Below are 25,893 nucleotides of genomic sequence, written 5' to 3'. Positions count from 1 at the left end.
ATGTTCATAATACAGGAATTAGCTGAGCGCCATTCTAAAAAAGTGTTGCAATAGGCAGTAACTGGTAGATAGGCCAGCAGATGTCTCCACACAGCTCTGCTGCCTTCATGCCCTCCTCCTTGGCTTAGGAGAGAAACTGGCTTGACTAGAACTAGTGAACTCTTTGATGCATTATCCACACACCTGCCATTCACTATGAAACATGAGGAAATTGTACCCACTTCCTATGATCTTAATGTTGTTGTCTCCCTAATTCCTAAATTGAAACCTACCTTCCTTGTGAGCATTGAGGTGGATAGATGTTGATTATCCCATGATAGCCTGATGGGGTTGATGCTCGAATCAACTATTTTCCTTGTCACTGTGATCAAAACACCCAACAGAAACAACTTAAAGAAGGAAATGTTTATTTTGTCTTAGAATTTCAGAAACTTCAGTCCATAATGGCCAGGTCCATCCTCAGGACAACATTGTAATCAGGTCTGTGTGCCAGAGGCAGCTTTTAATCTCACAGTAGACAGAAAACAGAGCAAAGCAGGACCAGGGACTGAGTACCACTTTCAACACCCACCCCTAGTGGCCCACTTCCTCCAGTGAGACTCCATGTTCTAGAGGTTCCATATCCTCCCCAACAGTGTCAGTTTCAGAATGAGTACTTAAAACAAGCCTGTGATAGACATTTCAGGTTCAGACCATAATGCTCTGGTGAGAGAGATTCATGGGATCCTGCTTGCCTCTTTCTCCTCACAGAGACAATGGTAGAATTATATCTATGAAGAACAGGTCTTCATCAGACATCAGATCTGTCATTGCCTTCTTCTTGATCTTTTCTCAGCCTCCAGAGCTGTGCACAATGAAGTTGACTATTTACAAATTACCCTAAGACAAGTATTTGTTGCACAGCCCAGAGAGCCTGTTTTCTTATGCTTTTCCAGTCCTCTTGCACACTGGTTGGGTTCCTGGGCTGGGGCAGGGTGTTTTTTTTTCTTTCTTTTTCTGTGTGTACAGCTTCTAGGATGGAGGGGTCAACCTTTTGAGGAAGGGAACACATTGTCACTGGAACGCCAGTGACAGTATCTTCAGCCCCTTAGTGCCCATTTCAGGGGCCACACGGTTTTGGAGCCACATCAAATATTGTCATGTTGTGGGACCATTACTTTGTTTTGTCAATAAATATCATTTCCTTGGTTTTCCCTCTTGGTTTCTTTTAAAACCAAGATAAGATGTTTCTGGTTTTCTCAAGGTTCTTTTGATGAAATATTTCTAATTTATATTTGTATTTCACTTGTAGCCTGGGGAGCATTTTTATGTGCACAGAGTCTTCTTTTGTAATCTTATCCAAGACAAACTTCTGATTCTTCTTTTTCAAAAAGTCACTACTAAGAAAAATAAAACTTAAAAGCTAGCTTACCAAAATGTTATGGAAGAGATATATAGTCTCAGGAAAAGGCACACTGCTCTAGAATTTTTAAAATGTCTCTTGGTAAAGGGTCAGGTGATGGATATCTTTGTGGACTGTGTAGTCTCTACTATGATCACTCAACTTGACCATTGGAGTTTGGATGTAGCCATGGACCAGAAACAAACGAGTAGGCAGGACTGTTTTTCATTAAAACTTTATTTACAAAAGCAGATGGTGGGCCAGATTTCAGCTGACCCCAGTTCTCAAGAATTTCCTGCTTTTTAACTATCTGGGGGAAATTACAGTTCAAAACTTTAAGGTGAATGGGTGATATTTTTATCCCCATTTTATGGGTACGGTGGTTTGAATGAAAATGACCACCCTGGGCTCATAGGGAGTGGCACTATTAAGAGTTATGGCCTAATTGAGTAGGTGTGGTGTTGATACAGGAAGTGTGTTACTGGTGGACTTTGAGATTTCAAATGCTCAGGTGAGGCCTAGTCTCTCTCCATGATGCTCGAGGATCAACTCTATAGAACTCTAAGCTACCTCTCTGACACCATGTCTGCCTTCATGCTGCCTTGAGGATCCAGATATAGAACTCCAAGCTACCTTTCTGATGCCTGTCTGCCTTCATGCTGCCATGTCCCACTGTGATGACAATGTAAGCCAGCCCTAATTAAATATTTTCCTTTATAAGGGTTGCCATGGTCATGGTGTCTCTTCATAGCAATAAAACCCTAAGACAATGGGGTAGAAAAACTGAACACTAAAGAGCTGAGAAGGAGACTCGCCATGATCTTTGGGGTTTAAGATGAAGAGTGGTAAGGATAGTCCAATGAGTCAATGATTGTTTACCATAGCTCTCATTCTAAGCTGAGACATATACATATGAATACTTAAATATTTGCATGTGCATATATTATGCATATGAACATATATGTATGCATATGCAAACATATACATACATGCCTAGTCACAGATACACATATGCAAACACGTGTGTATATACATCTGTATATGCATACAAGTACACATAAATATCTATAGGTACATACATACACACAGATACATATATATGCATATATACATATATATATACATAGGCATATATGAACATAGATCAAACACACATGGGTATATATACATGGACATGTATATATACACAAATATACAAATATTTGAATATGAACACACATGCAAATATATCCACACATGTACATATGCACAAACATATATGTACATATATGTATACATGAATATGTACCAACATGTAAACATGTTTGTGCATATAGGTGTACACCATGACAGCCTTACGCCATATGGAAAGTCTTGGGATAACTAAAATGTTCAAGAGTAAATCTCTATGCAAAATATTATTATTAAGCCATGAAAATGAAATTTATTATGAAAATTCCTTATTAGTTTATACTAAGTGACATGAAGTGGGAAACTCATGAAACCTCAGCTAATTAAAATAAAGAGCAAGCATGTAGAGAAAAGAATTGACAGCAAGCACGCCTACATGGAGAGAGTGTTTTTTCTCCATAGAAGATTGTCTGGGATTTTAACTGATGGGCGTATGTATATGGGTATGGGTGTGGGTGGTGGAGAACAGTGTTCTACAGTGGTCATGTTACTTAAGAACAGAAAAGCACCTCCGGAGAAAAATACTAGTCTAAGTTCATATAGTTCTCAACCTGAGACTGAGAGCTTCATATTCTGAGGCTGGCTTCATGTCCCGTCTCCCAGAGAAGCCAGAGGCAGGGCTTTGGTCTAGCACCAGTCAGAGGCCTTTGGAGATGCACTCTGCTTTGGCTTTCTGACCCATTTGGCTGTATGCTAGGGACTTAGAAAGTACTGCCTAGAACCTGCCAGCACTTTGAACTCTAGCCCCCTAGTGGACCCCTCATGAAAGTCAGATCTTCTCATAACCCTATAAAGTAGAGATATGTGATTCTATTTTCCAGTCAAAGAAACTGAGACACAGAGAAATTACGTACCCTGTTCAAACTCCTATACCTGTCTTGTCTTGGATCCTTCTTCCCTGCTCCTTTTGAAATAGCATGCCTCACTGTTCTCACTCACCCTGGCTCTCCTTTGTATAACAGATCCAGAAAGATTTGTTTCTGGATATATTGAAAAATGCTTGGGGCTCCTATGGTAAAGGCAGCTGTTGAGTGACTTGTGTACTCCTGGCTTAGGTGGCAGGGTACCAGGGTCACAGAGAGGCTCCTCATGTCCATACTAGGAAATGGATGCCTTTTTGACTAGATGCTCACAGAATTCAAAGAACAGGGAAATGGCATGTATTAGTATTCTACAGTGATCATGTTTCTTACAGAAGAGCAAAGCATCTCAGGAAAAAATACTAGTCTAAGTTTATATAGCTCCCAGACTGAGACCAAGCTTTTCATATTCTGAGGCTGACTTGATGTCCTATCTCCCAGGGAAGCCAAGGGCGAGAGGGTGGCATCTCTGTGTCAAAAGTGTCTAACAGAAGTGGCTTCATAGAGGAAGGGCTTATGTTGCATCACAGTTTGAGCCTATCGTGGAGGGAAAATCATGGTGGGGCTCATGGTGATGTAAACATATGGCCAAGCTTCTTACATAATGGCCAGACCAGTAAGCAGAGAGTCAGACCGGAAGCAAGGCTGGGCTGTAACCCTTAAGACTGGTCTCCAGTGGCCTAGGCTTCATGTCCCAAAGCTTTCACAACATTCCCAGACAGCACTGCCATCTGGGGAGCAAGTGTTGCAACAAAAAAACGCCTGTGGAGGACATCTCACATTCAAACCATGACACAGGAGGACCAGACTGAGAGTGGTAACAGGTTGGAAAGCTGTGGCCCAGTGATGATGTAGAGATGTCATGCAGAAAGTGATAGCAAGCGAGAGTCTCCCTGGAGGAGACCAGCAGTCTCGGGATGGAGGAGAATGAGTACTGAGTGAGGATGTTAGGAAATGGACTCTGAGATTCCAGGGCATGCTGGCAGGTCTTGAAGTGGGGAGAAAGAAAGGGCATGATCTGCCAGATTCTAAAGTAAAAGAGGGATGGTTTGGGATATGGCTCAGTAGTAGAGTGCGTGCCAAGCATGTGCAAAATCCTGGACTCTGTCCCGAGCATCTCTAAAACAAAGAAAACACTGAAGGAGGATGGATGGCTTTCTGGAAGACTGCAGTAGCAGAGGGATGGCAGGTAGACACAGAAGATGCAAGGGCACAGTAGGCAGAGACCGGGGAGAGCATTAGTCTGTGTGTGGAAGCAAGAGCTTCCTGTCCTGGGTTGGGTACTGTTGCTTGGAAGGCAAGACGTCAGCTTGGTTCTTCCTGAGGCACTGGCTGAGGGAATCTCTGTAAAGAGCTGAGTGTTCACAGGTCAGATTATTTCAAAGGGATGCACTTAGAGGGCACGGGGAAGACCCCATGGGAAGGGGAGAAAGGTGCATGGAACAAGCATGAGGAAAGTAGAAGATGACTTGAGAGTTCAGCCAAGCAAACCATGATGGAAGGTGAAAGGTGGGGTGAGCAGAGACACAAGTGTGAAGGAACAAGTCTTCCCACTTTGGGCTAGGGATGTTGCTCAGCACTAGACTGGCTGCCTGGTCTGAAGCGTGCCTAGCATGAGGAAGGCTCTGTGCATTCAGTCCCCTGAACTTCAAGAAAACAAGTCATCCTAGTCAGGAGAAGAGAAGCTGGAAGACCTTAGCACTGGCCTGGACTGACTGCTGCCAGGCGTCTATTGGGACTAGTCTGGGACATCCAGACCATCCAGCCCTAAGGCTTCATGGGTCAAAGTTAAACATTAGCATGGTCTCCACGGCCATACGTTCTGGAATCCCATTGTGATCCAGCCCATCAGCTCACACTGGGATTCAGAGCCCAGTGCCAGGATGGCCACCTGCCTTCACGCCTCTCCACTACTGATATATTCACCAGATCCAGCTCATACAGCCCTCTCAGAAATACACCTACAAGACAGTCAAGCATGCATGCATTCCTGAGGAGCCTAGGGAGGGGGCTCACTGGGCTCAAGGAAACCTGAGAAGCATGTGGAGAAACAAACGTTGGAGCAGTTGTCTCTGAGGGTCCCCACAGCAGATCACAGGAGATGTGTTTGTTCATTTCCTCATGTTGCGCCACGAGCTGACTTCGCAGCTGGGATTTATTTTCAGAGCACTTTGGAATTTGACAGACCCTCCTGCCTCCTGCTTCACAGCTGAAACCTTTTGCCATTTGGTTGATGATAAAGCAAGTGATGGTTTACACTAAAAGGGCTGTAAAAGATGCTGTCTGTGAATGAGACAGACAGGTGTCAAAACCAGAGTAGCAGACAGCACCGTCAGCAGAGCTCCCGATCTGCTCTGCAAGGTCACTGGCAACTCTCAAGTTCAGTGTTGCCTCCAGGGGGAGTTGAAGTCTGTGTGCACACACATTGCTTAGAGGTCCCCCTTAGCAGTGCCTGGTGTAAAAAAAGCATGCACCTTACAGAGCTGTGCCCCACATCTGCAGAGAAGGCTGCCATGTTCAAGAGTACTGCAGGGTGAGGAGAGCAAGCTGATAGGCCCAGTCCAGAGCCATACTTGCCAAGCCGTCCTAAAACGGTGTCACTGAGCCAGCTCAAGAAAGCACAGCATGCCTCAGGAGCGTGGCCCTTTCTCTCCTTCCTTCATTAGCACAGCAAGCCCAAATGGGGGGAAGGTATTTCAATATTCTTCTCTTTCTAGTGAGAGGGTCTCACTTAACTGATTCAAAGGAGGGGGCTCTCAGGCCTCGTTCTTATACCCTGTGTCCTTCATTAGTATTTGTCTGTGTGTAAGTCTGTTCTGTCAGGTTCTATTCCATTCTTTTCTATTTCATTCCATTTGCTCGACCCACCCCATGTGCTTAGGTCAGTGCATTGTTGGCGCTGAGTGTCAGTTTGTGGTCACTGAGGTAACAAGTGGGTGTCATGATGAAACTCAAGGAGTCAGTCAAGGAAAGGGGCCACTCAGGGACAAGGGAGCAGCCAGGAGCACACTGGGAGCCATGAATTGCACTGGGTAGCCGGCCCCAGACAGAGCCAAAGAGGGTCACGAGGTGAGCAGAGGCCAGACTGTACACTTTCATACTGGTATATGGGATGCTGATTTTTGGAGACTACTAGTGGGAGCATGAGAGATGTTCATGAAACAGTATGACTATTACAGTCTACCATGTTGACTGGATATCACTCCACTGTACTTCTCTCTCACTGAACCTGGGCTGGTAGCTATCAAGTCCCAGCAACCCCTGGAGTTACAAACATGTACCCATACCTAGCCGTTTTACATGGGTGCTGAGGTCTGGGCTGGGGTTCTCATGCTTGCACAGTAAGTACTTTTTCCCACTGCCATCTCTCCAGTCCCTCATACTCTTCAATGGTAGAGGAGAAGACCATGGAGAAAGGGTAGCTTTGGAAAAATGACACATTCGTTGGCAGCTGTGAATGAAAAAGCATGTCTGTGATGCCGAGAAACAACTGGACACATTGAAGCTTCTAAGAGGGGTCTGGCTACATGGTGCTTGTCAAGTATGTTCAAGGCTATGTATAAAGGCTGAGAACCACAGCAGTGGACTTCTGCAGAGAGGGAAGAGATGGGACTGAGCTCCGACTCCAACAAAGAAAACCAGAAACTTAGGATACGGGCTAATTGGGTGGGGAATTACTAAGAATTAACTTTGGAGTAAAGAGAATTCTTGCTAGACCCACTCACCAGAGTTTGTACTGAATACAGGCCACGGTGATAAGCTATCAGGGGAGGTCAGATACTAAGGGTAGGCATTTTGCCTAACAGTGTTACTCAGTTTCCCACTACTATGATAAAATACCTGGCATTGTTATTAAAGATAAGATTTGGCTCATGGTTTTAGAGGTTCCAGTCAGAGAATGGTGGCCTGAATCATGCTTTGGACCTCTGATGGGGTGCTAGATGGCATTGGTGAGGATGTGGTACAGAGCATACATACCTGCCTAAGTCACAAGATAGGTCATACAAGGAGCAAGAGCCCATGCTCACATAATCTTCAGAGGCACATCCCCAGTGACCTTAGGACCACTTTTTAAAGTTTCATCATATTCTGCGGACCAAGCCTTTAAGACATGGACCTTTGTGGTGACACATGCAAACTCGTAACACTGACTTACCTTAAGGAGTCTTTCCAAAATTGTACTCTTTGGGCCAGAGGAGGAAGCCAAAAACTGAGCCCAGCTTAACAGTGGACTCAGAGAGCCACCATACAGATTTGGTTTAAAGGAAATATCTTTGACCTCTAGAGATGATGTCGCCAGTATGTTGGAGATAATAGGGGGAAAAGGTGTCACAAAGACCTCTCAAAAGAAATGGGAAAGAGAAGCTCCAAGGCCCAGCACCGAGAGGGTAAGAGCTGAAGACAAGGAGCCACTCCCACAAATGAGGAGCTAGCTGAAGTCTTACTGTCCCAGAGCAAAAATATTATCAGGATCATGTTGAAGAATGGGACAAGGGAGAAAGGGGCCAAAGCATGGTTTTTGCAATTGGCACAGAGATTTCCCTGTGGCCTGGACACGATAATATCCATGGAGCCTTGGTAGGTTATGACAAGTTGCAGGGTCCACCACTGGAAGGAGGCCAAGTAATGGACCACAGGTGTTGATAGGTCAATCTGCAGGCAGATGAAGAGAGGATAGGGCCTCTGAAGGTTTCCATTTGCTCTCTTCTCTATAACAAAAGAGTTGTGATATTGTTTATATCCTGGAGGCTGTAGATAGCGGGGGTTGAAGATACTGGGAATGGCTGAGTAGGAAGAAATCAATAGAGAGAACACAATCTCACTGGTCTCAGAGACAGACACAGAGACTCTAAAATACTTCTTCCTCTAAAATAATAGTAAAACGGCTGAGTGAAGCCCGGGAGGCAGAAGATGGGCTGAGCACACAGTAGGGAGGGAGAAGAACATAGATAATGTCTAGCTCCCCGACTCAGGTTACATTTTCTGATGACACTCATGCTGGTGTGGAGAGCCTATTTTGGAAGCAGCTAGTGAAGCTGCTTTGTAGCTGCACAGTTAACTGGCAGAGATGGAGCTCTACCAGGTAGAGGACTTAGAGTGGCTGCTCAAAGGAGAAGACATTAGGTCACTGGCATCTAGAGGCAACCTCTAAGACTTACACATGAATAAAACTGCACAAGGGATTTATAGAGAGAATGACAAGAAAAGATAGACAAGATAGAGCCACTGTGAATGAGAAAGGACTCACAGCAAAAAGGAGAGGGTGTTAGAAAGGCGTGACAAGCCTAGGTTTGGGGGGAGGGGTGCTGTTTGTTTTTTAAGACAGAATCTCCCTATGTATCACTAACTTGCCTAAAACTCACTATATAGACCAGGCTGGCCTTAACACTCCAAGATCCACCTGCCTCTGCCTTCTGAGCATTGGCATTAAAGGTGAGTGCCACCGTGTCTGGCTTGGCAGGGTGTTTTGCCGGCTTTTGTTTTGTTTTGTTTTTTGTTTGAGATCCATGTGTAGTTTGCAAATTTCAGCAAAGCAGCCAGATCAAATAAAGGAAAGATGTGTTTTTGGATTCAGCAATGGGGATGTTGTCGGTGACCTTGGCAGAAGCTGTTTTCATGGGCTGGGGGAGGAGGTAGCCAAACTAGAGTGACTTGAGGCACAGGCAATCCAACAATAGAGCTGACAAGTAGAGATTACACTGAGAAAAACAAGGTCTTGTGAACCGTATGGATTCCATTTCTCTGTGAGTTTCTGCCAAAGAACACTGGGGATGCCAAGAAATTAGCCCGGCTTGTCCTGACGTGGCAGAGAGTTGGAGCACTCTGCCCCTGCCTCCCCAGCCCTAATCTCAGGCAAAGACTCACACTACTGTGCTTCTCTCTCCTTCAGGCCGCATCCTGGACCTGAAGACTGGGACAGTGAAGAAGGAGGGACAGCAGTCATCCATGCGCATGTGTATGGGCTCTCGACGCTCCTTCATCTGTAGGATGAGGTTTGTGGGTTAGCAGAGGCCCAGGCCAGGGGCCTTCACTTGACCTTGTGCTCTTGACTTCAGACTAGATCCTGTATGAGAACACTCCCCTTCTGCCTCCTGCCCTTTTAGTGACTCACCATCTCCCACCCATTCTGTTTCACACCTTTGTGTGGTATATTATCCTTTTCTCTCTTTTCTTGTTCTTTAGATTTTTGTTTTTGGTTTTTAATGTAACCCCAACTGTCCTGGAACTTGCTATGTACATGAGGCTGGCCTTGAACTCACAGATCCTCTTGCCTCTGCTTCTCGGGTGCTGAAATTAAGTGTGCACTACCACACCAACACTTTTTTGTCCTTTTTTTTTGGGGGGGGGGGTGGTGCTGGGGACTGGGCCCAGGACTGTGGCTCCTAGGCATGTGCTCTGCCTCTGAGCTATTCTTCAGCCCTTGACTTTTGGTGACAAGGCTTCTCAGTGCAGTGCAGGCTGGCATGGGACTCCTGATCCTCCCGCTCCCACCGCCTTGGTGCTGTGTATTGCAATAACCCTCCCCATCTGCACCTCTTGACTTTTCTCCTGACTGACCTTCAAGACCTCTTACATTCCTTGCCTCTCCAGAGGCTGTACTCCTGGTTTGTATTGAAACCACCCATCCCATGCTTAATCTTGTGTTTCCTGTAACAACTTACACCTTTTTAACTGGCCCTCAACATAATTGATTACATTTTTTTTTAAAAATCTAATTTTTTATTTTGTTTTGTATTTTTGAGGCAGGGTCTCATTTGTCCAAGGCTGGCATCAAATTTATATAGCTGCAGGTGACTTTGAAGTTATGATCTTCCTGCATCCACTTCCTAAGTGCTGAGATGACAAATGTGGTCTACCATGTCTGATTTATGGAAGTTCAAATCCAGAACTTCCTTTATGCTTGGCAAGCAAGTTACTGCCTAGCTGAGCCAAATTCTGCACCCTGTTGCTTTGTATTTAAAATGCCAATGTCTTGACTTTGTGATTCAGTTACATCATTCTAAGGATGGAGACTGTGATGTATATGTCTTTAACTTCCTTTTCTTTTCCTTTTTTTTTTCTTTTTGAGATGACCACTTATATAGCCCAGTCTAACCTCCAACTCTTGATCCTCTTGTGTCATCCTCCTGAGGGCTGGGATTACAAGCTTAAGCCACTTTGCCCAGATGATTTGTGGCTCTTTGTACCTCACCCCAACTTTCAATAGAATGTTTTGTGTATAGTTATTATATCATTCATGGAAGATTGGGTCCAGTACTCCTCACCACCAGCAAATCTGAAAAAGAAAGGGGCAGAGAGACAAGGAGGGAGGGAAAGAGATTGTTCTGGTTCTTTGTGAAGAAAAAAACAAAGGTCATTGCAGCTTTTTGTACCATTGAGGTGACAGTAGAAATTGAGATATATAATCTACTTGCAGATATATATTGTGCATGCAGCCAGTACATGTAGGGTATAAAATGATGAGAGAGTTTAGATATAGGACTGTACAATGTCTGTTCCCTTGGAGAAGTGGGTCTCATTGCTAAGATCACAAAGATAGCTGGGAGCTTCTTTAGAGTGAAGGGGAATGGTCGTCCTTTCTGACTAAGGTGCCAACCAGATAACTAAGTGCAAAGATAAGGAGCCAGTTGGCTGTGTAACTCTGAAACTCAGAGGAGAGGCTAAGGCTGAAGATAGACTCAAGGATGGATATTGGGGTGGCAACTGAGCTGACAGGACAATCACTTTAAGTGACAGGACGTCAGAAGACAGCACATGGGGCCCTGCTCCACCAATGGCAGAAAGTTGTGGTGAGCATCCAGGCAGGTGAGAGAGAGCCAGAGAGGGCTAAGGAAGAATTTGAAATGTCACTGTTGAATCCCAGATGCAAGATCTGAGACTTCAAGGATGCTGCTCAGAGGGAGAAGTGGGAGAAGCTGGAGCTGCAGGCGGCAAGCAAGGCAGACTCGGTCTCCTCTCCCCAGCCTGCCCTGGCATGTGTTCTCCCCTAGGCTGTCTTCAAACACCACTCCTAACCAGTGTGGATTTCTGCATCCATCTTGGTTCAGCAGCATTGCCTGCACCGTCAGCCTTTCCTCCTCCCCTTCAAGCTGTTTGTGTGGTTCCACTGAGCTGCCCATCCCAGACAGGCACAGCAGAGCCACTGGCTACTGTCACTCTTACTCAGTTGTCTGCTGCCTGAAGTGACTTAGCATTGCACATCTTGTGGATACTATAAAGAAGAGAAAATGCTTCAAAATTGATTCAAAATTATCTTTTAGAATAGAATATATTTTAACAAAATCTCTTCATCATGGCTGGAGAGATAGCTATGCTACAAAAAAAAAGGGGGGTGGGGGTCTAGCAAGGTAGTATGTGCATGCGTAATCCCTGTGATAGGAAGGTGGAGACAGGCAGACTTCTGGTGCTGGCTGTCTACTGGACAAATCCTAAGTGAGAGAACATGTCTCTAAAAACAAATGGATGGCACTTGAGGAAGAATAGCTAAGATTGTCTGCTTGCCTTCACACAGGCGTGTGTGTGTGTGTGTGTGTGTGTGTGTGTGTGTGTGTGTGTGTGTGTCTGAACAGATGTGCCTGTATACATGTGTACACACAGACAGACATGTAGGCACACACATGCACATACAAACACACACACACACGAGAGAGAGAGAGAGAGAGAGAGAGAGAGAGAGAGAGAGAGAGAATCTTACGAGTCATATCTCCAATGATATGTACTGAAGAGTGACCTATATTCCTCATCCTAAGTGGGTCTGCAGAACCCTTGTTTACAAACCATCACTCTAGGGGTCTGGTGAGAGAGCTGTTAGTCCCCCCTGCTTCTGCTCCTCTGCAGACTGACTGCTGGAGCCCAACCAAAAAGCCCTGATGAAACTCCTTCACCTGCCTCAGGTGACAAGATGGCACTGGAATGACAATGCAAAAGTGGTCTCTGAGTTAGAATGAAGTCTCACTGGCTGCCTGCTTTGTTGTGGGTGAGCTGGACAGATGTAGGACTCATGGGTACAGCATCCAGCCTGAAACAGCAGATTATCTGCTAGTCAGTCACAGAAGGGTCCTCCCATCCTAGCTTGGGGGGTTGGACAGTTAGTGATATAAGCCCAAGTGATATAAATTCTTAATTACCCCCTCCCAGCCAATCCCATGAGCTAATTGATTGGCATAGCACACCATTTCAATTAGCAGCTTATAGTGCCACTGTCATCACCCAGATCACTCCATCTCTCCAAGCCCAGGTATACCTCCAGAGAATGTACTCATAGTTGCTTACTGGCATATGAGCCCCATGATATTAGAGCTGGCTTGAGAGGTGTAAAGCACTTTGTTCTGCTTGAAACATGACATCATCAACAAAACAACACTGTTTCCTCAGGACACTGGGCACGGTCTGCCAGAAAGGGGCAGAGGGCCCTGTTGGCATCCCTGAGTGGCAATGTCACAGATCGATCCTGCTGTGAAAACCACTCCAATGTTGGCAGCTTTCCAAGGTCTCAAAACATAATTGGCTTTTTTTTTTTTTTTTTTGCATGTTGCAAATGAAGATATCCAGGCTGGCACTTGTCATGTAGTTGAGAAATGGAAATGCACTTAGCAAATGGGCATGACAAGTGGTGTCCAGAGCCCGGATGCTTGGTACCTGGGATTCTGAGAGCCAATGAGAAGTAATCAGAGAGGTCCTATCAGTGTGGAGAGTGCTTCATTCTCTGGACCCCAGAGAATGGCTCCCTGGTAGACCTGATGCTGTGCCTAGGGTCCCTTTGCTCAATTCTCTCTTCAGCAGACTTCCAGCTGTGTGGCTTGTTCCTAGAGCCAGCGTGACGGGGGAGGGGTATCCACAGTGTGGTCCTCGAGCCTGGGAAGATGCTACTGTTCATCGGCAACATCTGCTTTGAGTTAGCATCTCTGCTCAGGCCTGAAGAGACACTGCAGTCGTCACCACCCTTCTCCTTTCTACAAAGCTACTGGTTCCACTGAAATGATAAGTGGAACCAAGGATGGCTAGGCTTCTTTAGTCTTTCTGCAAGCCTCTAGTACTAAGATGGGCTGTGAAATGTTTCTGTGTATGTGAAAAACTGGCCCAACTCTCCTTCTCATGGCAACTACAAGTCATGAGTTGGCAAGCCCACTCCTGCCCTTTGGAAGGGTAATAGCCATGTGACTTCCCTGAGTAAACAGGGGAATTGAGAACCATCTACTTGATAGCAAGGTTACGTGGGGGGAATAGAAAGTGAGGGTAGGCAAGGAATTCTGTAAGTGCTGGTCCTGGGTAGATCTGTAGCACTTCGCATTTCACTCCATCATGTGGTAGCAGGCGGAGCAGCAGTGGGAGGCATCCTTTAGTGTAAGGGTTCTTGTGCAGACCTTGGGTAAAAAGGATCCTCAGCCCTGAAAGTGTTAAAGCTCGTGTGCTGTGCTGATGTAAGAGACTGAGATTCCTCAGCTCTTGACTACATCTGCCGTTACAGTTTCCAGGCAATCTAGGTATCACGTTCTTCAGCCTTTGATAACAGCTTCCAGGCCTGAGGTGCTAAGATTCTTGACCCTAAAGGCTTGACAAGTGTGTAATTCTCCCAACAACCAGGCCTACAACTTCTGACTCTGTCTCTGACTCTGACTCTGTAGGCCTCTAGCCTGCTGCTGTCAAGCAGCTGGCCACCCTGTCACTTATGCAGTTCAGCCTGCCAGTGGCTTAGCTGTTGCTGACACTGCCACTCTACTGCCTCTGCCTTCACTGATGCTCTCCTATCTCTGCCCCTTTTTTGTGTGTTACTAGCTCGGGCTATAATAATAAAAAAGTAATTAAGAAAATACTACTCCAGAAAAGCCTTTAACTGGGCTGATAGCAAAAGAGGCAGCATAGGAGACTGTCTCACAACCAGCTCACAAAGTGAGCTAAAGAGTCTACATATATAAGCAAAGTGTGTTGTATCAGTTTTAGCAAACCTTGCAAGCAAATACTGGCTAGTGTTTGCCCTTGTCACAAGCTTATCCCTTTGCTAGACACCCAGAAGTGTTCCCCTCCTGGATTAGGTAATAATTATAGTAGGGTCATCTAGAGTTCACCAAGGCTTTTAACAGTTAAAAATTCCAGTAAGAATCATGTCTAAGCACTGACTAGTAGTACACCATCAAGAGTAGTTTTTACAAGGTGTCTATAAAGTGTTCAGAGCAGCCCGTGCTCACATAAGGGTAGTCCGACTGGCTGACTAATACTCATTGTGCTCAAGATAGTCACAGTTGCAAGCCCAATGACCTTGAATGAAAAAGTTTAATTGCACCCCCTCCATATCTCAACATGTTTATTTAGAAGAAAGGGAACATCAGAAGGAATATTTTCCAATTAAAGAACTCTTCATTTCTGTTGAGGATATGGCTCAGTCAGTCAAATACTTGCCCTGTAAGCCAAGACCTGAGTTTGATCCCCAAAGTCCATGTGAAAAGACTGAGTGTGGTAGCACACTTTAGTAATCCTGGCATCAGAGATGCAAAACCAGGAGGGTCCCTGGGGCTCAGCCACCAGCCAGCCAGCCTCACTTGGTAAGCTGCAGGCCAGTGAGAGATGGTATCCCAAAAGAAGAGAAAGAATGGCACCTGAGGTCATCCTCTGACCTTTACACGAACAAGCATGCACATGCACCCGTACCCACAAGCACATGTGTGCATACTCACACACTTGAACACACACACAAAGAACATACACTAAGAGTGGTTTAAACCCTTGCCTCGGAGAGAGGTGTGTTCCCCTTGTAGTCTCAGCAGCACCTTACGTTTCAGGTATTTACTGCATTCACTGGTTCTAATACATGTGTTGACTCTTAGATGTGGAAATGCTCCCTTGGACCATCTGCCTTTGAACAGAATAACCACCATGAGGAAAAGGTTCAGGTAGGCATCACTCTCTATGATGTACTTGGGGACTATGCTAGTAGTTGGCTTATTGGCCCCAGGATGGGGACTAGTTCAGCTTGAAGAGAGCCTAAGAGTGGAGGACCAGGAGAGTGCATGTCAGGGTAGCAGTACCTAGGGTGAGAACTGGGAGTTGGGTGAAATTTATGTGTGACTTTCAGGCCCTATTGATGGATAGGAGTCGGGATGATGGGAAATCAAGATTTAAAACCACTAAGGAAACAAGGGAACAGGTAGCTTAGATACCAAAGGGGTCATCAGCATCTTGCCATGTTTCCATATATTGAAGACAGCTTCATGTAAGCTCTTTTTCAGGAATGGCCTTGGCCCTGTGAAAGAAGGAGAAGCTCAGTATGCCGTGGTCCACTGCACAGGTTACATCAAGGCTTGGCCACCAGCAGGTAAGCAGAGCTGCTGATGTTTTTCCAAGAAGACAAATGCCTTCACTTCTGAAGTTAATACTGGGTTAAGAGTACTTTTGAAGAAAAATGTGGGAAAGTGTTGTCATTTTTCTTTGTGCTTAGAATGTCATTTTTGATACCAGAGAAAGCACCACTATCTGAAATAGGTTTCCAAAAACCTTGATTCTTCAAGGGTGAGTGGAGCCTTTGCATCATCAGCCTCAGAAATGATAATGTGGAGATTTGAAATGATTGAGTTGCACCCAAGTCATCATAGATATGCACATCAAAATTGAGATAACAGATAACAAGCATTGGCAGGAAAAGGAGAATTGAAACCATCATATCTTGCTGGTGGGATCATGAAATAGCATAGCCTCTTAGAAAAACACTCTCAAAATGTTAAGCATGCAGTTACTCTATGACTTCACAGTTTGACTTTTGGATATCAATCCAAAAGAATTGAAGATCTAGATCTACAAAGAAATTTGAATATAAACGTTTATACATAATGGACAAAGAGTTAAAGCAACCCAAATATACTGTGAGTGATGGATAGATGAATAAAATATCATGTATCCATACAGGGAAGAGTAAAGCACCAAAGTATAGCTATGTGGCATAGTAATCCCTCAAAGCAAAGACCACAAAGCCTATGGCCATAATACAGTTAAAGACTATATAGCAATAACCAGACTAGTGCTTGGAAGAAATAAAAAATAGTTTACACCATGCTAGCCATTGGCAGGCAAATGAAAATAAGAAACTGAAAGATAAAGTGCTTTGAGTGGCTTTGTCTCTGCTGGGCAGTAAGCTGTGGGTTAGGCTCAGTGTGAATTGCATTTTTGCTTTGGAAGGTACTGTATAAGTCCCATCCCTGACTAGGGATTTACAATGATCCTTCCTTCATTACCTCTTTCATAGCTAGAGTGACACTCTGCTGCTCATTACCCGCCTCTGACATGGCATGTTGATTTTCATCCGTACTATAAGAAGTTTGAAAGTAAAGTAATTTCTCGATACTGTTTAAGGTTTTCAAAGAATGAAGTCTCTATGTCCACAAATAGCATTAGCACCTTATTGCAGTTCTGAAATGCTTTGCATAATCATAACAGTAATGACTGTTGAGTGTTTACCATGTCCAACATGATTACAACAATTTTAACAGTGCTATGGAATATCCAGAGTCTGAACACCTGCAATTCAAAACTCAGCAATCTAAACACTCCATACTGACTTTTTGTGCATATATACAGATAGATAGATAGATAGATAGATAGATAGATAGATAGATAGATAGATAGATAGACAGACAGACAGGAAGGCAGGCATGGGCACATCTTGTCAGTACAAAAACAAAATATATATATATATATATATATATATATATATATATATATATATATATATATATGCCCTTAAAGGGTTTTTTTCCTACTTAAAACATTATCTTGGTCTTTGTTGGATTAATATCACAAAATATTACAGACTGGGTAACTTACAACGAAAATAAATGTTTTCCTTACAGTTATAAGGATGGTGACTTCGGGGCTAAGGGGCTGCATTTGAAAAGGGTCTTCTTGGTGTGTGTCATATTGTGGCAAAGGGTGTCATGTAGGGAGAGAACTGGCACCTGACACCTGTGAGTTTAGATGTCTCTCCCTTCATTTATTTATTTTTTGAGACTGGGTCTCATTATACATTTCCACTGGCCTGGAACTCACAATGTAGACCAGGCTGGTCTTAAAAATCACAGAGATTCACTTGCTTCTGCCTCCCACATGCCTGGATTAAAGGATTAAAGGAATATGCCAATACACATAGCTCCTATCTCTTAGGAAGCCACTAACATCATCATAAGGTCCCCATAGGATCTGATTTAACCCTCATTTCCTTCAAATAGTTCCATCTACAAATGCCATCAACATTTGGGGTTTCAAGTTTCTAATGCATGAACCTTTGGCCACATTTTTTCTTTCTTTCTTTTTTGTGTTAATGTGTATGGCTGTTTTGCTTACATGAATATATACGTACACGGTGTATATGTTGTACCTGCATAGGTCAGATCCCCCTGGAAGTGGAATTATAGATGGTGTGAACCACCATGTTGGTAACCCAGTGCAGGTCCTCTGAATGTTCATCCAATGTTCTTAATCACGGAACCATCTCTACAGACACACACACACACACACACACACACACAAGAGACTTCTTTAAACCATAGGAAGTATAATTTACAAACTACCAGGATGTTGTTTACCAAAGGCCTGAACCAGAACAGAGATTCAGAAGGCATCCAGCCCTCAACTTAGGAGATCCACAGATAGTTCTAACAGTGCTGCAGAACCAGTCAGAAGCAGTTCAGTGATAGCATGGAGCTTTTTGTAAATGGCAAGGCTGTTCCTTTCTGCAGTTCATGGGAACATCAGACAGTGCTTGAGAAAGTAGGTTTGTAATAGGAGATTGTTCAATGAGATAAAAATAAGAACAAAAGATTTGGGGGAAAACTGGTAGCAGTTTTCCATTATCCCATTATCCAGTTTGCATAATGGTCTATATGGCAATTGTTGAGCAACAATCTCAGGGCTACACACCCCAGCCCTATCTTTCTAGAAGTGCTCAAATAAATACCCCATGTGTAGAGGTGATCATAGGAACGTGTTATCAGGCAGTCATCTTTGGAGACAGAAGAGTCTCTATGCCAGCTGAGGTTAGCAAAGTTGCCCTGAAGAATTCCCATACCCAGACTGCATCAGTACTCCAAAGCCATCGACTTGAGATCCATGCCAAGAGGATGCCTTGATTCCTATTGAATCTTCACTTAAGTTACTTGATCATTCTTACTATACTGAGTAAATTCCTCTTCTGCTTCCAGACTCAATATTATGCCTTTCTGCCCTTTTACTGGGGCTTCAGACCCATGATGTCACATGAGTAATGCCCTGAGCATGGTAAAACCCACCAGGCCCCTGTAGGCAGGAAGAAAAGAGGCTGTGGCCCAAGAGGCAGGCAGTGGCAGCACCCAGAGAATGAGTTCCCCTGGAGCTGTGTGTGTCTCAAAACTGTTGGTGTTAGCTTGTTTGAGGCAGTAAGACTTATTGTTCACCTTAAATACTGGTCTTTGAAACTGCCACATAAGGAATGGTTGAAGGAGCCAGGGTGTTTCACTTAGAGAAAATGAGACATGATTTCTGTCTGCAAGTATTTGAGGGGGTGTCATATGAAGGAGGAATTAATCTCAGGGTAGTTCCAGAAGGCACAACTTGGAGCAAAAGAGAAAAGTTACAAGAGTGAAGTGAGTCAGGGGCATGAAAGGACATTAAAAATACAACAGACACATTAAGTTATGAAAAAAAGACAGTTTTCGTGGTTAAAGAACTGCACATTAAAACAATTTGATATCATTCTCTCTTACATTCTAATGGACCAAAGATCGAAAAGGCAAATGAAAAGTAAAGAAAATATACTTTTTACACTGCTGTTAGGAATGTAAACTAGTCCAAAGCTTAAGTAGACTGACTGCACAGTGTGTATCAAACACTTGACAATGTGTGACTTATGGTACAGCACTCAGATTGGCGGAAATTTATTTTAACAAATTGACTAGAGATGTCTGTATACTGTGTTCTTAATCACCTTTAACAATTGTGAAAGATCCAAATGAATCTGAATGCCCCTGGTAGAGAACTGGCTAAAATGAATGTATGTGAAACTCTATATACACCAGCACGTTGGACAGACATCAATGATCATTCATGCTATTCAAGAATTTTGAGAACAAAATAAAGTGTAAACAATTGTTTTTAAATGGCTACAAGATATATACATCTCATTTTAAAAAATATAAATGAATAAAGCATACATGTATGTTACACTGGAATGTTAACCTTTTATTTCTGTTTACAGATTGTTGGAACATTTTTCTTTTCTGTTCATGTCCACATTTTCCCTATATTTTACCTGATTTTAATAATAAGAGAAAATTATGTTTTGAGACATCAATCTGAACCTTCAAAGATGGTATTCTAAATGATCAGATTATATGGTTTACAGAGAACTTGGAAGTACATCATTATCTGCCTTTTGAGTCTGCTCTTGTACTGGATGTTTCTGTGAAGACAGAGATTCTAGAGAAGCAAGCCATCTTCCTGTATCATGACTCATTCACGCATGCAGGGGACTTAGTTGTCCCTGCTGCTTTGTTCTCTGGCTGCCGAGACTGTTTATTAATAACTGCATTCTTAGCACATATAACTTTAATTCTGGCTCACTGTTCACATCCTGCAAGACCCCAAGGCAGATGCTGTGTTCATCTCACACTGATTTATTGTTCAGACTTAGCAAACATTGTATTTATGAAGGCTGGATGAGTGGGTGCATGGATGGATGGGATGGGTGAGTGGGAGGGTGATGGAAAAAGAAAGGCTCTTGAAATGAAAAATGGTGAATCTAGAGGGGTGCCTGTGTGAAGCCAATTCTTGCTAGAGTTTCTAAGTTTAGAAAAGTCAGTTTTGTGGAACTCTTTTGAGATGGTTAGTGACAGAGACAGTTGTGTGGCTTGGGTGAGTGGCTAAACTGAAGTCATGACTCTTACCCCTTCCTAAGGTCACGGAATTGGGGTACTGGAGTAACAACCAGCTCACTGTAAGGACTATCAGATGCCTTATAAAGTTACAGTGCTGGCCCTGCTTGCTCACATGCTCTGCAATTATAAACAATGACTAAGTTACAGAAATGAAGATTTATGGCAGCTAACTAAAGTCACTATAAATATGAAAAGCCAACCTCAAAAAAAAAAAAAAAAAAAGTTAGCAGCCAAGGTGAACTTTGCAATGCAAACCAGAGCTTTATGGACAGATTTCTTGACAATGACTTGTAACCTGTACTTAGACTGAATCTTATTCTTCCCACCTGTCTATGGTATACAAACCACAAGGTAGATCCTGGTATTCCAGAAGCCGTTTCTGTAGCATCGTAACCTTCCTAATTAGCCTGACAACATTTTACACTACACCAGTTTAGTATTTGGAGTGGGACTAACAGGCATCAAGTTAGTTCTCTTGTCTCATCGTGCAGTTCTTTAGTCAGTAACTACTCGTGACAGGGTACTTTTTATGCATTGGGGGTGTATTCAGAGGCTAAAGAACACTACATTTCCAGAAGTGTGACTTAGTTTCATCCAGTGTCACCGCCCAGCACCTTCCCTTTCATAGAGACATCTTTGAGCAGATGTCATTTCTAAAGTGGAGGTGTGGCTTACCACCTAACACACCATGTAGAATGCCTGGTTGCCTGGCAGAATGTCTACACAAGAGAGCCAAGGCCTGATGCAGGGATGGAGTTTGACCTCAGGGCTCATGACTTACCCCTGGGACAATCTAGATCTTGAAAGCATTTGGCACTTTCTTCACTTGATGAGGTGGGTGTCTTTTTTCTCATTCTGTTGCTGACTTTCAGTAAGCCATGGCCACAGCATGCCACAGGCTTGAGGTTATTTTGCAGTTCTGGCCAGAAGCCTCTGGGGTCAGGCCAGTGCTCATACTTCACCCGACAGCTCGGCTCTGCTGCTAGCTCATCTCCAACAGCTATGGGTTTCTGGCAGTTTTCTTCTTGAATGTGGTTTATTTTTCTACCGTGTGAAAGTCTCCAAAAATCGCTTGCTGGTATTGAGGCCACTCAGTCACAAGCCATAGCTGCACCCTGTGCTTCCTAGCCACCTTACCCTGCCCATATGTGGCATGCTCAGGATCTCTCCAGAATCAAAGCTACCACATTAGCTTCTGAGATGGAGAATAACTGTCATCATCGTCTGGTTTTTCATTCTCAGGCAGGATGAAATGCCTCTTCCTGTTCCTTGTATAGATGTTTTCTGAGCTCCACTACAGACCAGCTTTGTGAGGTCCTAGAGATCCTGAGGTGAGGTTGACATGGTGCCTGCTCACAGTGCTGTAAAAGGGACCAACTTCCAAGTCAGCTACAAAGCCTCAAGTCATAACCAAGGCACAAAATCAACTGCTGTGATGGGTCAAGGCAAGCTTGTCTAGCTTGTATGCCAGCCTATTGGACAGAGGTAGAGAATAGCACTGGGATGAAACATAGAGTAAAGGGAAAGACTTTGCAAGATAACAAATGCATGCAAGCAAGGGAAGAAACAGCAGAGGTCTGAACAGTATCACCTTTCATTGGGAAGACTTCGAGGACTACATTCAGTGAAAAGCTCTTGACCTGATTTATTTATTTAATCTTCACAAAAACCCTGATGATGTGAAGACACAGTTATTTCCTAGTTTCTAGACACCTAAAGACAGCATTGTGAAGCAGTTGGCCCAGCACATGCAGCTAGTAAAGGCCTAAGTTTGGGATGTACACTCGGACATCTTGGTACATTCGCTTATACTCAGCCTTCTCCATGGAGGAAGGAGATACTAGCTGGAGGTTGAGGGAGGATGAAGTGCAGGGGTAGCATCAGATCTTGGGGTTATTTTAGTGAGAGTTTCTATTGCAATGAAGAGACACCATGGCCACTCAAACTCTTATGAAGGAAACATTTAATTGGGCTTATTCCAAGGTTTAGACCATTATTGTCATGGCAGGAAGCATGGTGGTGTGCAGGCAGAGACTGTGCTGAAGGAGAAGCTGAGAGTTCTACATCTTGAACTGTAGGAAAGAGGAAGAGACAGTCACACTAGACATGGCTTGAGCATCTGAGCATCAAAACCCACCCCCAGTGACATACCTACTCCAAGAAGACCATAGCTCCTAATAATGACAGTCCCTATGGATCCATGGGGGACATTTTTATTCAAATCACCACAGGGCTGGAACGCTAATCCAGAGAGGTTGGATCCTTCTCTGTATTTTCTGTAACAGGTTTTGAAGAGTAGTCTATTAGCTAGATGGAACTTGCTTAAAGGCCGAGGGACCAGCGAAGACTGCTTATGTCTCACTGAAGCTGAAGGAGGACAGTGGCTATGCTAATGTGAAGATGTGAGGTAGCCAGGATAATGCCCGTTCCAGATGGCACATGTGGCAGTGGGCACGGTCTACATGAGGCAGGTAGGTGGGAAAGCTGCAGCTCACATCCAGGAAGTCTGATTGCAGAGTCTATATGCTTACACATCATTATTAAGCTTGACTGGCTTCTCTTACTCCTCATATAGTGGACAATCACACTGGGCTTTTCACTGGGGTTTGTGTGTCAGCTACTTGGTCATTGTTATATTACACCATCTATTTATGTACTGTTATCTCTGTCATGTATCAAGTCTAGCTCGTAAACCTATCATCTGCCTGTCAAATCTATCATCCATCTTCTACCATCTATCTATGTAGTTCCACGTGCATGTGCATAATGGAAACACTTATTAGACTCAGTGGACTATTTTTAAAAAGAGAGAAGCAGGGCATGGTGATGCATGCCTTTAATTTCAGTAATAAGGAGGCAGAGACTGGTAGATCTCTGTGAGTTCCAGGCCAGGAGAGCTACACAGTGAGGTCCTGTCTCAAAAAGTAACAAGTTCATTTAATTTAATATAAAAAGAAGATGTGAGGTTGAGAAGGGGATGTGGGAGGGGAGCCCAAGAGGAGTTGGGAGTGAATATAATCAAAACACATTGTATACATGTGTGAAATTATCAAAAGAACAAATTAAAATACATTTTAAAATTGTAGATTATCACCTATCATTTGTCTGTCACAACCTATAAATCTATCCACTATCATATTTACCATTTATTTATCTCTCAAGCCTGTGATCATCTTTCAAAACCCTCATCTATCCTCTGTCATCTCTCTTTCTGTCACTTGTGCGTTACCTGAGGTCGGTCAGGCATTAAGCAGACCACGTTGTGTTGTTCACCCTGTCTTTCACTACAGCAATGACCCTGACATTAATTGCTCCATTTCACCATGCCAAGATGAGTCTCCCAATAATTAACATAGAAGGGTTGGCAGGCCCCACACTCCTGAACTTCTCTAGTTTGAGGATTTTCTCACTGCCCTGTACAGTTGCAGAGAGAATCCTTGAGGTCACAGGGTTTCCAGGAAGACACTTCTCCAGCATCTTTAGCAATCAGTTTCTGACTTCTGATGTACAGATGGCTGAGCCCGCCTTGTCTTTCCTTTCAGAGTCTTCCCCTCCCCTGTTGTAACACATGTAGATTGTCTCCTGAATGCCTAGAACTCAAATTTTTGTTCAGGTATGCTAGTGGGGTTGTTTTCGCTCATTTTAATGACTAGGCTGATTCAGTCTGCATGGAGCTTGAGCTGTCCCTGTGAAGAGGTGTCCTTCAGGCCTCAGAGTCACCCCTGTGTCTTGGGTGCTCTGTTCATATCTCAAGTCCCACAACCATCGTCTGGCTCTTCGTTGGCCCCCATTATACTTTTGTTCTTCATAGAAAGTTCTTGAACTTCTTGACCTGATCTATTCATTGTCACCACTGCCTTTTCTGTTTTTAATGTGACAAGTGTGTTTTTCATCTGCTTAGTCCTCACTGATGAAGTTGCTGTCTTCCTGCAAATATCACATCCTCTAGACTCACAGAGGTTCAACTTTAGATTTTTCTCTCTCTTATAAAGCAGGTAGAAACAGGGCTCTGGCTCCTTATCTTGGTGTCTCGTTTGTCACATGCTTCCCATTTCCATGTGACTTACCTTAGACACTTTACTGTGTGATGGTCCATTCTGAGAGCTGACAATTGTGACATCATCCATTACATAGACTCTAGAAAAACCTGAGTACCCTTGGCAAGGACAGAAGAGGAATGTTTGGCTTCGCTGCAGTCTTAGGAACACCTGAATGAAGTTTCACCTGTCTGTTCCCAGGGCAATGGATGGAGTGGGAGGTTACAAGTCACAAATAGGCCCAGTGAGAATCTTAGAGATCTTCAGCCATGTGGTTTCCTTGGAGTCCCAGGTTCTTCCCTGAGACTTACCCTTTTTCTGGACTCATTTCAAGTCAAGCTTACTCTGCACTTTTTACTGCTCTGGTACAAACCTTCCACTCCTCCACAGGCAGTTACAGGGACTAGGATTCCCCCATTGTATCCTTCCTCAATGCATCTAGAGGATGTGATATTTGCAGAAAGACACCAACTTCATCAGTGAGGACTAAGTGCGGATGAAAGACACACTTGTCACATTAAAAACAGAAAAGGGAGTGGTGACAACGAATAGAAGATCAGGTCTGGCCTAATCCATGCATCCTAAAACCGCCTTGCCCATGCTCACCTCCCCAGTTTCCAGCACTGGGATATACTTATTTCTGTCAGGCCCTGGAATGTTTCATTTTAATTTGGAAGAGACAAGTAGGTACAAAAATCAAGCCGGGCGGTGGTGGCGCACGCCTTTAATCCCAGCACTTGGGCCTTTAATCCCAGCACTTGGGAGGCAGAGGCAGGCGGATTTCTGAGTTCGAGGCCAGCCTGGTCTACAGAGTGAGTTCCAGGACTACACAGAGAAACCCTGTCTCAAAAAAACAAAAACAAACAAAAATCAGTTACACCCATAAGTTTTTTAGGCTAATCCACTTTTAGGGTTTCCAGGCAAGATCCCTGAAATACAAGATATCTGTAAGTCACCTTTTTTTTTTTTTTTAATTTCTGCCAAGATAAAAGTCACTAGACTGCAACAAAGAGATTCCATCCAATCCACTGGGAAACCTCACGTTCTGCATTTCTCTCCTGGCAAATGGTACTCGTTGACAGAGCATAGTGCAGTCTCTGCGAAGCCTACAGTGATGAAACCACTTTATCTTTATTGAGACTGTTTCCCAAATGTGTTTTTGCAAAAGTAAATTTTTCCTAAAGTTTACACATGTTCCCTCAGGGAAGGCTTTGGCAGTATGCCCTGAGCAAGTGCCCTGGGTTGCTTGCAGCCAGAAGACAGTTGTTCCCCTCTGCCTTTTGTTTTGTGAAATATAAAAATATGTCTTAATTCGCATGAGGAGGCGAAGGCCAAGGACAACCTCTTTCCAATGAGACTGAAAAACAAGCCCACTTTCCACTTTGTCTGCACTGGGTTCCTGTAATCCTTAGTGAGGAATGAAGAAGCCTCCCTGGCCAGTGCTGATTCCCCTCCCAACAGCAGTCCCTGATCCATCTCATTTGCATTGTTTATGTTCTCCAGATTTATTTCTAGCTGGCGGGAGGGAAGAGGCTGTCCAAGGAGGGCGA

General features: G+C 43.9%; 1 protein-coding gene across 10 annotated transcripts in view; it reads left to right on the top strand.

Annotated features, from left to right (window-relative positions):
- Window positions 1-25,893, top strand: part of Arnt2 (aryl hydrocarbon receptor nuclear translocator 2) — a 169,922-nt gene that overhangs the window by 95,993 nt on the left and 48,036 nt on the right. For all 10 annotated transcript variants that reach the window (XM_076937188.1, XM_034510402.2, XM_076937176.1 and 7 more), the window contains exons 6-8: window positions 9,302-9,404; window positions 15,234-15,299; window positions 15,636-15,721. In XM_076937188.1, coding sequence (XP_076793303.1) covers window positions 9,302-9,404; window positions 15,234-15,299; window positions 15,636-15,721 — 255 coding nt within the window. The remainder of the gene's footprint in view (window positions 1-9,301; window positions 9,405-15,233; window positions 15,300-15,635; window positions 15,722-25,893) is intronic.

The sequence above is a fragment of the Arvicanthis niloticus genome, chromosome 1 (genome assembly GCF_011762505.2).
Source record: "Arvicanthis niloticus isolate mArvNil1 chromosome 1, mArvNil1.pat.X, whole genome shotgun sequence".
Taxonomy (NCBI): Eukaryota; Metazoa; Chordata; class Mammalia; order Rodentia; family Muridae; genus Arvicanthis; species Arvicanthis niloticus.
The sequence above is the reverse complement of the archived record's forward strand: the minus strand, read 5'-3'. Positions and strand labels throughout refer to the sequence as shown.